The 13,555-nt window shown below is 45.0% G+C and overlaps 1 protein-coding gene across 1 annotated transcript in view; it reads right to left on the bottom strand.

Annotated features, from left to right (window-relative positions):
* The window catches only part of LOC308620759 (forkhead-associated domain-containing protein 1-like), a gene marked incomplete at its 5' end in the record, with an annotated part of 87,708 nt that extends 80,344 nt beyond the window's left edge, over nt 1-7,364 (bottom strand). Inside the window, one exon of the mRNA XM_081240671.1 lies at nt 7,272-7,364. Coding sequence (XP_081096797.1) covers nt 7,272-7,364 — 93 coding nt within the window. The remainder of the gene's footprint in view (nt 1-7,271) is intronic.
* Between the last annotated feature and the right edge of the window lie 6,191 nt (nt 7,365-13,555).

The following is a 13,555-nucleotide window of genomic DNA, read 5'->3' as shown; positions in this document are numbered from 1 at the left end:
TCCCCCGACTAGCTGTGTGATTTGGGCCAGTTCCTTAACCTTTCTGAGTCCCATGTCCATGTCATCAAATGAGGATAATAATGATAATAGTAGTTCTCACCCGCACAGGATTTGTTTTGTGGATATAATTCTATAAATACAGAACATACATAGATGATGTATAAAGCCATGTGAGATGCAGTAAGTAGTCCATAAATGTATGCTGTAGCTGTTTGCATTATGTATGCTATTCAAAAGATTATGATCTTTCTTTCATCTCACATCCATCAGAATGGCTAGTATAAAAAAAAAAGGGAAATAACAAGTGTTGGTGAGGAAGCAGGGAAAGTGGAACCCTTGTGCCCTGTTGTGAGAATGTAACTTGGTGCAGCCACTATGGAAAACAGCATGGCAGTTCCTCAAACAATTAAAAATAAAATTATCATATGATCCAGCAAGTCTACTTTTGGGTATATATCCCAAAGAACTGAAAGCAGGGGCTTGAAGAGATATTTATACACCCATGTTCATAGCATTGTTTGCAACAGCCAAAAGGTGGAAACAACCCAAGTGTCCATCAGTAGATGAATGAATAAACAAAATGTGGTGAATCCACACAATGGAATATTATTCAGCCTTAAAAAAGGAAGGAAATTCGGACACATGCTACAGCATGGATGAACATGGACATTATACTCAGTGAAAGGATATTATACTCAGTGAAAGAAGCCAGTCATGAAAAGACAAATACTGTTATGATTCTACTTATATGAGATACCCAGAGTAGCCAAGGTCATAGAGACAGAAAGCAAAACGGTGGTTGCTGGGGCTGGGATGGGGGGACAAGGGGAGTTGTTGTTTCATGGGTGCAGTTTCAGTTCTGCAAGATTCAAAGAGTTCTGGAGATGGATGGGGGTGATGGCTGCACAACAGTGTGAATATATTTAATGCCACTGAACTGCACACTTAATAAAAGTGGTTAAGATGGTAAATTTTATGTTATGCATATCTTACCACAATAAAAAAAAATGAGAAAAATGAGATCACGATCTAGCCCTTTCCTCTGAACTTTTTCCTCTTGGAAGCCCTCCATCTGCTGGTGAGAAACTAGTCCCATCAATTGCTGTGCTGGGTACTGACCAATGAAATCAGCCGCCAGTTCCCAAACAGGGGACAAAACATTCCCTGAGGACTGGTGAGACCTAACAGGTGAACCACCAGAGCAAGGAGCACTTGGGGAGAAGCCAGGGGTGAGGTGGGGGTGAGGGGGGAGGATGGGAGCACGACCCAGGCAGGAGGACAAGCGCGATGCAGATGGGGAGCCAGCAAGTGCACCCTCCCAGGCCTGTTTCATTCCGTGGATTTCCCCACAGAGAGTCCACCTGTCACCTTATGTCTCAAAATGCAGGTGTTCGCTTAGAATAAGAGAAATGTGAATTAAAATGACACAGGTACCATACTTCACCCCGTAGATCAGTGAAGATCCAATGGGGGGTCAGCACCCTAGGCTGGGGAGGGAGTGGGAGACGGGCGTCCACTGCTGGCAGGACACCACATCCGGAAACCTCTGGTGGACAATTTGGCCATGCCCATCAGAGCTACAGCTGTGTGTGTCCTTTGACAGAGCAGACATACCTGCATGTCCGTGAAATTACACAAATAATAGGAGAATCCCAGCAGCCTTGTTTAATAATAATAAACAAGATTAAGGTGTAGGCTCTGGTTCTTTCCTGAGAGGCAGCCCAGAACTGACAGGGGCCAGGAAAAGGGACGAGAGTCATCTGGCTGGATGGGATCTGGGGTATGTGTATGAGATCAGTCTGGCTTCACGACCCTCAGATCCCACGCGAGAAGGGCTGACACAGGCTGGAGAGATGGCTAAACCCATGAGAAAGGAGATGCCTGGCAGGACACTGACCACCGAGGGTGAGGTGTGGACACCAGCATTTCAACCCCCTGTCATGTCTGTTCTTTCTTTTTCTCTTCCATCTCCACCTTCCTAGCTGCAGCCCTGCACTGACTTGGGCTGTCCTAGAGCTCAGTCTTCTAGGGATCCTGGGACTTCCCCAGGGTGGGACTGGGGGAGTCCCTGGGGAGGGGGTAGGGTCAGTCAGCCCTTCATTGTTTACCCTTCGCTTCTCTTTTCCTCAAAACAAAGTTTATTGAAAGAATACACACACACACACAAGCAGGAGCTCTGCTGATCAAGAAGGGAGAGGGAGGGAGCACTGATGGTGGGGTTCTCAAAGTGTGGTCCTGGAACCAACTCCAGGGACTCCATTCCCCCCACCTGAACCTGGGGAGCATACAAATGTGAAGATTCCTGGGCCTTACCCCAAACCCACTGGGTCAGAATGCCTAGGAGTTCATGTTGAACAACCACTCTTAAACATGAGGAAAATCCAACAACCACTGGCTTTGGTGTTTCTTCATTCTGGAAGAACTGAGTCCCTTTCTCAGCAGAGTTTAAATAACAGCCATATCCAACTCTAAAAAATACAGTTTACAAGGCACATCAAATCATATAAATTATAACTTGCAAGGTTTAGCTGTGAAATGAGCAAGGCTGAGGCTTTTGAGCCGTGTAAAATGGGAGAGGGGAGATTGTGAATAGAGCTCCTGATGGCTCGTCTGCACACAGCAGCCAGGATGTTCACTGGCAGGTCTCCCCCTTGTTTACAATCCTTCAAGCCTTCTTCCCACTGCTTTTCAGATAAAGATCAAAACCCTTATGGTGACATGAAGGAGGCCGACTTGTCCCTTAGCCCTCCTCCTTCCCACTCTGACTTCTGGACGCCCTGGTTTTCTCTCAGTCCCTTGGGTTCACAATATGCTCTTCCACCCCAGGACCCTTGCACATGCCATTCCCTTCTCCTATTGTCTAGTTAAGTCCTCCTTGTCTTCCATATTCCTTTCCTTTACAGCCCCAATGTTGGAATGGAATTAGTCACACCTTTGTGGGATCATTTGACTTATTTCTCTCTCTCCTGGCAGCTTCCTGATGGCAGGGACCATGTCCAGTTCTGACATCACTGTACCCCTAGACTTGGCTCGGTGCTGAGGCTCTGGGTAAATACTGTGCAATGAATGAGTGATAGCAACAGTTATCACTGTTGACTATAAACAGTTCTCACTAGCCTGGCTATAAACAGGCTTCCTACTGCCTTAGGGAACCAAACTCCTTACAGGATATAGAAAAAAGTCTGGAGGGTAAAACCCTGCAAATATCAATATTGATTTTTCCCTGAGCCAAATGATTACAAGTGACTTTTATTTTCTTCCTTATATTTTCCTTTCTCCCAATTTTTAAAAACAAGAAGCATGTAACTACCTTCCATTATCGGAAAGAGTAAATGATGTCGAAATACTACAATACCAATAGTCAAAACAACATGTCAGCCTTGCTGATGAGTAGAAATCTTTAGAAGCATGACTGCCTATTCTTTAGGATTGATCCAGGCAAATAAAACAAACAATCTTTTTTATTTGCTAGATGTAACCTCTGGGTAATTGCAAGGATGATTTTTAGTAATATAAATCCCTGACATTTTTTTTTTTTTTTTTGTGGTACACGGGCCTCTCACTGTTGTGGCCTCTCCTGTTGTGGAGCTCAGGCTCCGGACACGCTGGCTCAGCGGCCATGGCTCACGGGCCCAGCCGCTCCGCGGCATGTGGGATATTCCCGGACCGGGGCACGAACCCGTGTCCCTTGCATTGGCAGGCAGACTCTCAACCACTTCGCAACCAGGGAAGCCTAGTGACGTATTTCTTAAGCTAAGTCTGAGGAGCAGTAAGCAGTCAATTATTTATATACAATGAATGCAACTCAATTTCTGTCTCGTTAATAACTGTCCTCATTAGTTCCCTTTTCCAAATGGCTTATTAATGTCAGTGGGTCCTCATCTCAACCCTGTGCACCACTGAGGATTCTTCTCAGTCTCTGTTTTATGAGACCATAATAATGATCATTGTGTCATTCACTGAGCACCACATGCCAGGCTCTTTATATGCATTTCTCACTTAATCCTCAGAATAACCCTGTGAGGTAAGAGGTTTACAGACAGGGAAAAGGAGCTCAGAGTGATTAAGTAATTTGGTTGAAGTCACTCAGCCACAAAGTAGCCTAATGAGATTCAAACCCAGGTCTGTCTATCTCCAAAGCCCGTGCTTTTAAAAATTACTACAGTTTTCTAATATCATAGTCAGGTTCAAAACAGAGATCTCTGTCTCTACTTTAGCCAGACAGGAAATAAAACGACCCCAAATCTATGCCTTGTTAGGATAAAGAAGAAACTACAGTTCTTCTTCTTCTTCTTTTTCCTCCCACTTTGCACACTGAACAGATGTTCTGTGTCCTTGAAGGGAGACCATATCATGGAGGAGAATCTCACGGGGAGGTTCATGGAGTTATCTTTAAATCTGTTGCATTTACAATAAACATTCTCAGAAAACTAGGAATAAAGGGGGAAATTTCTCACTTGGTAAGAACATGTATAAAAACCCTACAGCTAACCTCCTACTTAATGGTGAAAGAGTAACTGCTTTCCCCTAAGGTCAGGAACAAGCGAATATAAGGATTTATACACTGCTCTTGTTCAGCAGAGTCCTGGAAGTCTTAACCAGGGAAATAAAGCAAGGAAAAGAAGATTAAAAGCATTCAGATCTCCTTTTCTGAAAGAAGAAATAAAATTGTTCTTATTTGCAGATGACATGATTGTTTATGTATAAAATCCCAAGAAATCTACAAAAGCCCTTATATAAGAAAGTGCAGTTAAGGTTGCAAGATACCAAGAAGCATACAAAAATCAACTGTATTTCTATATACTGTCAATGAACATGTGGACACCAAAATTAAAAATATAATACCATTTACAATCACTCAAAAAAAAAGAGAGAGACATACTTAAGTGTAAATCTAACAAAACACGTACAGGACTCGTATGCTGAAAACTACAAAACACTCATGAGAGACACTGAATAAATGGAGAAATATACCATGTTCATGAATTGGAGGACAATATAGGAGTATATCAATTATTCTCACATTGATATATAGGATAAAACACAATTCCAATCAAAATTACAGCATGATATTTTGTGTATACAGACAGGCTTACACTAAAATGTAAATGGAAAGGCAAAGCAACTAGAAGAGGTTAAAAAATTTCTTTAAGGAAAAGTGGGAGGAATCACTCTACCTGATTTAAGACTTACATAGCGACAGTAATCAAGGCTATCTCATAATGGTAGATCCATTATGACAAATAGATCCATGAAACATAATAGGGAACTAAGAAGTAGCCCCCATAGAAAGTATGGCCAGATTATTTTTGACAAACTTGCAAAAGCAATTCAATGGAGAAAGGATAGTCTTTTCAACAAATGGTTCTGGAACAACTAAATATCCACATGCAAGAAAAATGAACTTTGACCTAAATCTCACATCATAAACGACAGTGAACCCAAAATGGTTCATAGATTTAAACATAAAACTATAAAACACTTAGAAGAAAACGTAAGAGAAAATCCTCAGGGTCAGGGACCTTGTGGCATGTTCTTAGACATGACACTAAAAGCATGATCTATAAAAGAAAAAATAACTACCTGGACTTCATCAAGAGTTAAAGCTTTTGCTCTGTGAAATACTCTGCTAAGAGAATGAGAAGACAAGCTACGGATGGGAGAAAATATTTGCAAACCATCTATCTGACAAGGGACTCATATCTAAAATACATAAAGAATTCTCAAAACTCAATGGTAAAAAAACTAAACAATTCGATTAGAGACACTTAAAAGATATGAAGAGATATTTCACTGAAGAGGATATGCAGAAGGCAAACACGTACATGAAAAGACATTTAACATCACTATCGATTTGGAAAATGCAAGTTAAGACTATGATGAGATACCACTACACACTTACTAAAACAGCTAAAATGAAAAACAGTGTTTATGCTAATTACTGGTGAGGATGTGTCTCATACATAGCTGGTGGAAATGAAAAATGGTACAGCCATGCTGGATAAGTCTGGCAGTTTCTTTACAAACCGAATATATATAAACACATATGTTAATCCATGCAATCATACTCCTGAGCATTTATCACAGAGAAATAAAAACTTATGTTCACACAAAAACCTGTACACAAATGTTTATAGTACATTTATTTGTAATAGCCCCAAATGGAAACAAAATGTCCTTCAAAAAGTGAATGGTTAAACACAGGTGATACGTCCATACCGTGGACTATTACTCAGCAATAAAAGAACAAGCTAATAACCTAAATGGATGTCAAGGGCACTACACTGACTAAAAAAAAAAAAAATCAATCACAAAGGTCATACATACATGATGAAAATTATAGAGACGGAGAACAGATTAGTGGTTTTCGGAGCATGGGGACGATGGTGGGAGGAGGAATTGTGACTATAAAAGGAGCATCACAAGGGACATCTCTGATGATGGAATACTCCTATATCCTGAGGGCCACACCCAAATCCACACGTGGTAAAATGGCACAGGTCTCCACACATGCTTCGTGCCATTCTCTCTACTATTTGTGCATCTATAATTATTTCAAAATAAAGTTTAAAAAATCTGTTGAGTGAAGTCTGAGAGTGGTCTGCCTTTCACAGTCCTAAAGGGATTCCATTGCATTTCTCTTTCTGCTTCAATATTTTAATCCCTTTCAAAATGGTAAAAGGCTCAAAGCCACTGTTTGTATAATTCCTTACTTACAATTTCTTCCAACTTCCTTGGCTGTCAATGAGCTGGGACTGTGGACCAAGCCACAGCTAATTCAGAGAATGGAATGAAATGAAGTGAGAGAGCACTGAGGCCATGCCCAGGGCTTACCCTGATTTACTACTTGGAGGTACGGGGGCACGGGAGGGCTCTGAGGGGCCCATAGTCTCCAGAAGCTCTGGAAAGGGCGAGAGGCCATTGCTCAAGCTGGGCCCTTCAGGTGGCCGTGGCTGCCAGACGCAGAGCAGGTGAAGGTCAAGCATCAGCTCTAAGCCCACCTTCCAAACCACGCCATCAGGGTGGGACACTGCAGACACAGTCAGCAAAGGACACAGGGCCCATCGCACTTTGCACTGTGCTCATTCTTACCACATGTGCCAGGGAGACCCAGCACATGCCGGGATTGGTTATTGGTGGCACACCGAGGAAGGCTGGGACTGTTAGCCAGAGGCTGTGCTTTACAAGAGACTGGAGTCCACAGAACAGTAAGGACTTTTGGTGGTGTGAGGGGTAGGGAGGGTCGGGGACTGGCTAGGAAGAGGTCTTACCTCTAAAACAAGGTCTGAATTTTCATGCCTTCCAATCGTAGTGCTTTTATTCAGGACAAAATAGCCTTCTGCACTCTTTAGATAGGCTTTCATATTCTCTGCTTTTCCTATAACAGGTTTTCAGAAAACAATTTTGTTAGAAAAATACAGTCCTCTAATTATTCAGTGTCATATTTAGAATGAATGGAATACACCATAATGTCCACAGGAGAAGTCAGCAGAGGTAGGAGTGGATAGCTGGATTTAACAACGATCACAATGATAATTCCGCACATATTTAAGACTGTCCTTTTAACAGTGATAGCCGGCATAGATGAGCTTGCTTCTGATCACAAGAGGACATCCTTTATGTAACTCAGAGCACAAACAAGCAATAGCAAAAAAAAAAACAACCCAAACAAATCTGAATTCCACTGATAACCGCTCTCCACCTCCCATTAAGCTTAGTTTGGGGTTAGTTATCTGACAGAATCAAATACTCAGTGTTACTAACCCACCACTTACTAGCTCTGTGACTCTGAGTGAGTTACTTATTCTCTCTCTATGCCTCTGTTTCCTCATCTGTAAAATGGGGCTAATAATACTCTGTATCCCAAAGAGTTTTGTGAGGATTAAATGTGAAGCATCTAGAATGGTGATTGCTACACTAAACACCCATTTGTCCTACTGTGATTGTGACTGTTATTAATCTTGGGCTTCTGAACTTTGACTCAAGAAACCCCAACTTCTACAGAGCTTCTTAAAGTGTGGAAGAGTCAGTCATCGAGGAAATGGGCATTAGAAGATACTTTCTTTTTAAGTCACCGCATTCCTTCATATATTTAGGTTGAAAAAAAAATGATTTCCAAAGACAAAATATCAAGATTATAGCTTGGCTGTACGGTCAAGACTCTGTACGTATCTTTTGCTGGCATTTTATTATGAAAATGTCAAACACACAGAAAAGTTGAAAGAAGTGGATGGTGAACTTCTATAGAACCACCACCCAGTTTCTACAATCAACATTTTGTTCTATTTGCTTTATCACATATCTACCCATCTATACATTTTATATTTTAATGCATTTCAAAGTAAATCCTATACATGTTTTTAAATTTTATTTATTTATTTTTGGCTGTGTTGGGTCTTCGTTTCTGTGCGAGGGCTTTCTCTATTTGTGGCAAGTGGGGGCCACTCTTCATCACGGTGCACGGGCCTCTCACTATCACGGCGTCTCATGTTGTGGAGCACAGGCTCCAGATGCACAGGCTCAGTAGTTGTGGCTCACGGGCCTAGTTGCTCCGCGGCACATGGGATCTTCCCAGACCAGGGCTCGAACCCATGTCCCCTGTATTAGAAGGCAGATTCTCAACCACTGCGCCACCAGGGAAGCCCTATACGTGTTTTTTATTTTTTTATTTTTATTTATTTATTATTATTATTATTATTTTTAGCGGTACGCGGGCCTCTCACTGTTGTGGCCTCTCCCGTTGCGGAGCACAGGCTCCGGATGCACAGGCTCAGAGGCCATGGCTTACGGGCACAGCCGCTCCGCGGCATGTGGGATCCTCCCAGACCAGGGCATGAACCTGTGTCCCCTGCATCGACAGGTGGACTCTCAACCACTGTGCCACCAGGGAAGCCCATATATACATGTGTTTTAAAACATAAAAATGTCAGTGACTTCAGCTGGTTCCAAGATGTTGATGATAATTCACATGATATTTGAATTCTGATCCATCTCAGTGCCATGTCAAAGATAGTCTCTTTTCTTTTTTTTCCTTTTTTTTTTTGGCTGTGTTGGGTCTTCGTTGCTGCATGTGGGCTTTCTCTAGTTGCGGCGAGCGGAGGCTACTCTTCCTCACAGTGCGCAGGCTTCTCACTGCGGTGGCTTCTCCTGTTGTGGAGCATGGGCTCTAGGTGTGCAGGCTTCAGTAGTTGGAGCACGTGGGCTCAGTAGTTGCGGCACACGAGCCCTAGTTGTGGCTCGCAGGCTCTAGAGTGCAGGCTCAGTAGTTGTGGTGCACTGGCTTAGTTGCTCCGAGGCATGTGGGATCTTCCTGGACCAGGGCTCGAACCCGTGTCCCCTGCATTGGCAGGCAGATTCTTAACCGCTGAGCCACCAAGAAAGTCCCCAAAGTCTCTTTTCAACTGAAACGTCACTGAAGTGTGAAGTCGTTAGACTGTGGATAAAAACAAAAATCATCTAGGTCTGACCGTAGAGGGTCTCCGGTCTGGCTCTGCTTTCCATCAATATCTCCATCATCATTCCATCACTGAATCCCTACTAAGTGCCAGGCACTGGGCTATCCTTTTACACACATGGCCTCTTTTCATCCTCAGAACCACCCTGCGAGGCAGGTGTCAATATTGTCCCGCTTTACAAATGAGGAAACTGAGACTCAGAGAAGTTAAGGTCACACAATAGTAAGTGTGTGACAACTCTGGGCCTTTGCATGTAACCAGTGTACAAACCTCCATTGCTGCTGGTGGGGCAGAGTAGGGGTGGGGGAATTGCACTGTCTGCTGACACTTGGGACATGTAATAAAAGAAAGTCCTTGAAACCAGCATTCTATCCTCTGAAAGGAAGACGAGACCCTACCTGGGGGTAAGAGAAATAAAAATAAGCAGCATAGTTTATATTTGTAAACTTTGAGGCCTGTGGATGTCCCACAAATATTGATGCTTTCAGATAATGAGAAATACATTTGATTAAGTTCGCTGTCATGTATACAGGGGAAAAGACATTTCCTCTTCCCAAAGAACCATGCTCTGCTGCCTTCAGTTATTAATCTTCAATTGCAGAGGACCATGTTAGCACGCAACACATTCAAGTCTAATTAAGCTAAAATGGAAACTTCCAAGAAATGTCTCTTCTGCAGGAAAACCACAGGAAACGCCACTAATCTAAAACTTAAACTTGGATCATGTGCATATTTGTTTTTTAGCTCTCACCCCAGACGTCCCCAAGGCTGGGGTCTTCTCTCTGCTCAGACGTCCCCCCTCGGGGCAACCACCTGACTGACCACTCTGGCTAAAGGCACCCTCAGTCATGTTATTCCCCTGCTAGTTTTCCCCTGCTGTGTTTCCTTCCTTGTACTTATCATTCTCTGACATGTTCTTGTTCCTTTCTTTAGTTATGCTTGCTGTTGGTTTCTCTTTCACTAACATATATGTTCCTGGAAAACCAGGACTGTGTTCATTTTGTTCAGAAGCGATTCTTCATGGGTATTTTGTGTTTGTACCCATCTTCAGAGCAAAGGCATTGAAAGATTTTGTCCTGCACTCACTTTCCGAGGCTGCTTGTATGGCAAACAGCCTGGGAGGATAGAGGTAATGTTTCTAATAAAGATAACGGCTCCTTCTGGGGCAAAAGTTGGGCAGGTTTGCTAGCAGCCCCTTTCAAAGATTGCAGTTTCCTGAGTTTGGAGTTCCTTACCTGGGACACAGACCCACTGTGCGCACAGCATCCACACTGGCTGCTCTGCACCAGGCCGATGGACTTTCAGGGCAACAGGAACCAAAGTGCATATGCAGCTCTGCTGCCTTTTATGTCAGCTGTGCTGTGAGTAATCAAGTTCTTTGTTTCTGGCCCAGGAGTCTCTTGTCTTCTGCCAGGAACTATAAGCTGGGCAGGCTAACTTACTAACTTTCAAACAGGGTCAAATGTCAGACCCTTTGCAGTTCCTGCCAGTTCTGTGCATTACCCCTTCTCCAGGGTAGGGGGCGGCGGGGGGCAGAACCTGACACATAGTAGGTGCTTGGGAAACACTTGCTGAGTGAATGAAAATACAAAGGACACCTCAAAGCAAGTCAGTACAGCCAGCTGGCTAGGAAGCTTTGATAGTAACTACCTTTCATTTTTCCTGTCAGTATCTAGCTTAGATGACTCCTTGGAAAACCTAAATTCTATCTCTTTAGCTTTTGGATTGGACAATATTTCTCCACCTTCATTTTGCCCTGTGCATCACTTCCTTGCGTGAAAACACTGTCAAAGTAATTTGAATGTGTGGAGCTCTGTGAATTCGTTCTTACTCAGCGCCATGGAGCACCAGCCACAGGAAAGAGCAAAAGGGCTTCAGTCATCTGCGTTCCCCCGACCACTTTGGATGGCTCAGAATTGGGCTAAAGGAACAAACTTTCTTTTGAGGTTTACAGTGGCCTCAAAGTTCCTTAAAGAAGGGGAGTTCAGGTAAGGGGCGGGTGTGTGTGTGTGTGTGTGTCTCTGACCATTGGGTGGGTGTTGTCCATAAATCAGGGGAAACAGGGGTTCCTCTCTTAATCCCAGCTATACCCACAGGACATCCAAGAGCTGGTGCCCAGGAGAGGCTTAAAGCTCCCGTGCCGCCTCCCTTGGGGGGCGAGGTAGGGGCTGCACTTAGGAAGGAATGGCTGGTGTTGGGGCACCTTTTCTGGGGTGCTCCTGGCGACCCGAGCCTGGATCAGAGAGTTCGGACTCGGCTGGTGCCGGGTCCCCTGCCTACCCCAACGCCCTTGACCTCGCAGGGCTGGCCTCCTCCGGCCCAGATTTCCTCCCGCCGCCTCCTCGCGCGCCGCTCTCACCTGGCCAGAGGAAGAAGCCCACGCCTCGTCCTCCGCCGAGAGCCCTGACCTCCGCTCTGCCGCCCTCCCGCGGAGTCTCCAGGCGACAGCCCGCAGCCCGCGCGCCCGCCCGGCCTTTCTACAAACGTCGCCACGGCAACGCCATTCTGACGGCCGAGCTGGGGAGGGGCATGGCGTGCGCGGCGCCCAAGGATGAGGGGGAGGTGCGCTGGGAGCACCCGGCCAATTACAGCCCGCTGCAGCGCTGCGAGCCCTCCCCGACCTGCCCGCTAGAGGATGGAGAAACAGGCTCAGTGTTCACAGAAGTAGCTCCAAGTCTTACAGCGGGGAAGGAGCAGACTCAAGAATCCTTCCTACTGACCTTAGCTCTAGGTTCGGTGCGTTGAGGAGGGGGTGGTCAGGCGTGGGAGGGTAATGGAGCTGAGCCACGAGAAGCTTGGAGGTTAGTACCCCCCGTCCCACCCGAAACTCTAGTTCTCTCTGTTGTGGAGGAGAAAACAGAGTAAGCTGGGGGGAACCATCACTTCTGGGGGTGGGGGTGGAGATGGGAGATGGGTGGGGTGGAAGGAACACTTCTGAAAGAATGGAAGATTCTCCCACGTGCTAGGGAAAGGGTATTTACAAGCCCACAGCCTTACTGTTCCTGTCCTTCCCTGTCAAAACTCGCGTTTATTCATTCATGTGTTCTTTACTTCTACAAACATCACCTGAGTCCCTACAAGGTCAGACGGTGGCCCCAGTGTTGACCTGGATCAGATCCTTATGAAACCGCCCCCCTCCGCACTCCCCATGGGCACGGGGCTGGGGGGATGGAGCGTGTGGAGAAGACATGCAAATGCCAACTATCTCCCCTCACCCCATGTCACCTTTTTCAAATCATCCCCTTCTGTCTGGGAGCAGAACAGCCCTGCTGACTACCTACAGAATGCCTCATTTCCCTGGCAGGCAATGACAGACAAGGTGCCCCAAGACAAACTCAAAATATTCATCTGAGAAAGATGAAAGATGGCAGACTCCACTCTAGTCAATTAGAAGATGATATAAGAGAGAAAAATCATGGAAATAGATATGGGATGGAATATATGGTAAAGATGCTCCCACATGCTTAGAGGCTCTTAGAAATGCACATTCCCTGGCACAGACCTCAGAGATTCTGATTAGGCAACTCTGGAGCATGGTCCAGGAATGAATTTGTTGCGTTCTTTCAAATTCCTTGTGCATTTGTTAAAAGCTTGGCAAAACCTCAGGACTTTTTCAACCCTGCAGTTGAATCGCAGAGCCCTCCCAGCACTTGTCCCTAGAAATCTCTTCCAGGCCCTCAGTCAGCCTGGAAGGTTCTGCCTGGGTTAGTTCCCTTCGACCAGAAAGACCTTAGGAATGTATGAGGAGTGACCACAGAGACCAGGGCCCTGAGTGGTAACTTCAGAGGAACAGAGAGGGTCAGGCTCAACTCTCCAGGCACATTTCTGCCTCAGGGCCTTTGCAGTTACTGTTTCTTCTCCCTACCTGGCACTTCCCCCAGGGATCTCCTTCAGCTCCTTCAAATTTTTACTCAAATATCACCCTATTTAAAAGGGTCTTGGAATTCCCTGGCGGTCCAGTGTTTAGGACTCGGTGCTTTCACTGCCCGGTTCGATCCCTGGTCGATCCTGCAAGCCCCATGATGCCACCCAAAAAAACAAAACAAAACAAAAGACACCCCCCCAAAAAAACATGAATAACAAAACAAACACCTCACTCT

This window comes from Mesoplodon bidens (genome assembly GCF_964165515.1).
Source record: "Mesoplodon bidens genome assembly, chromosome: 7".
In the NCBI taxonomy this organism is placed as follows: domain Eukaryota; kingdom Metazoa; phylum Chordata; class Mammalia; order Artiodactyla; family Ziphiidae; genus Mesoplodon; species Mesoplodon bidens.
The sequence above is the reverse complement of the archived record's forward strand: the minus strand, read 5'-3'. Positions and strand labels throughout refer to the sequence as shown.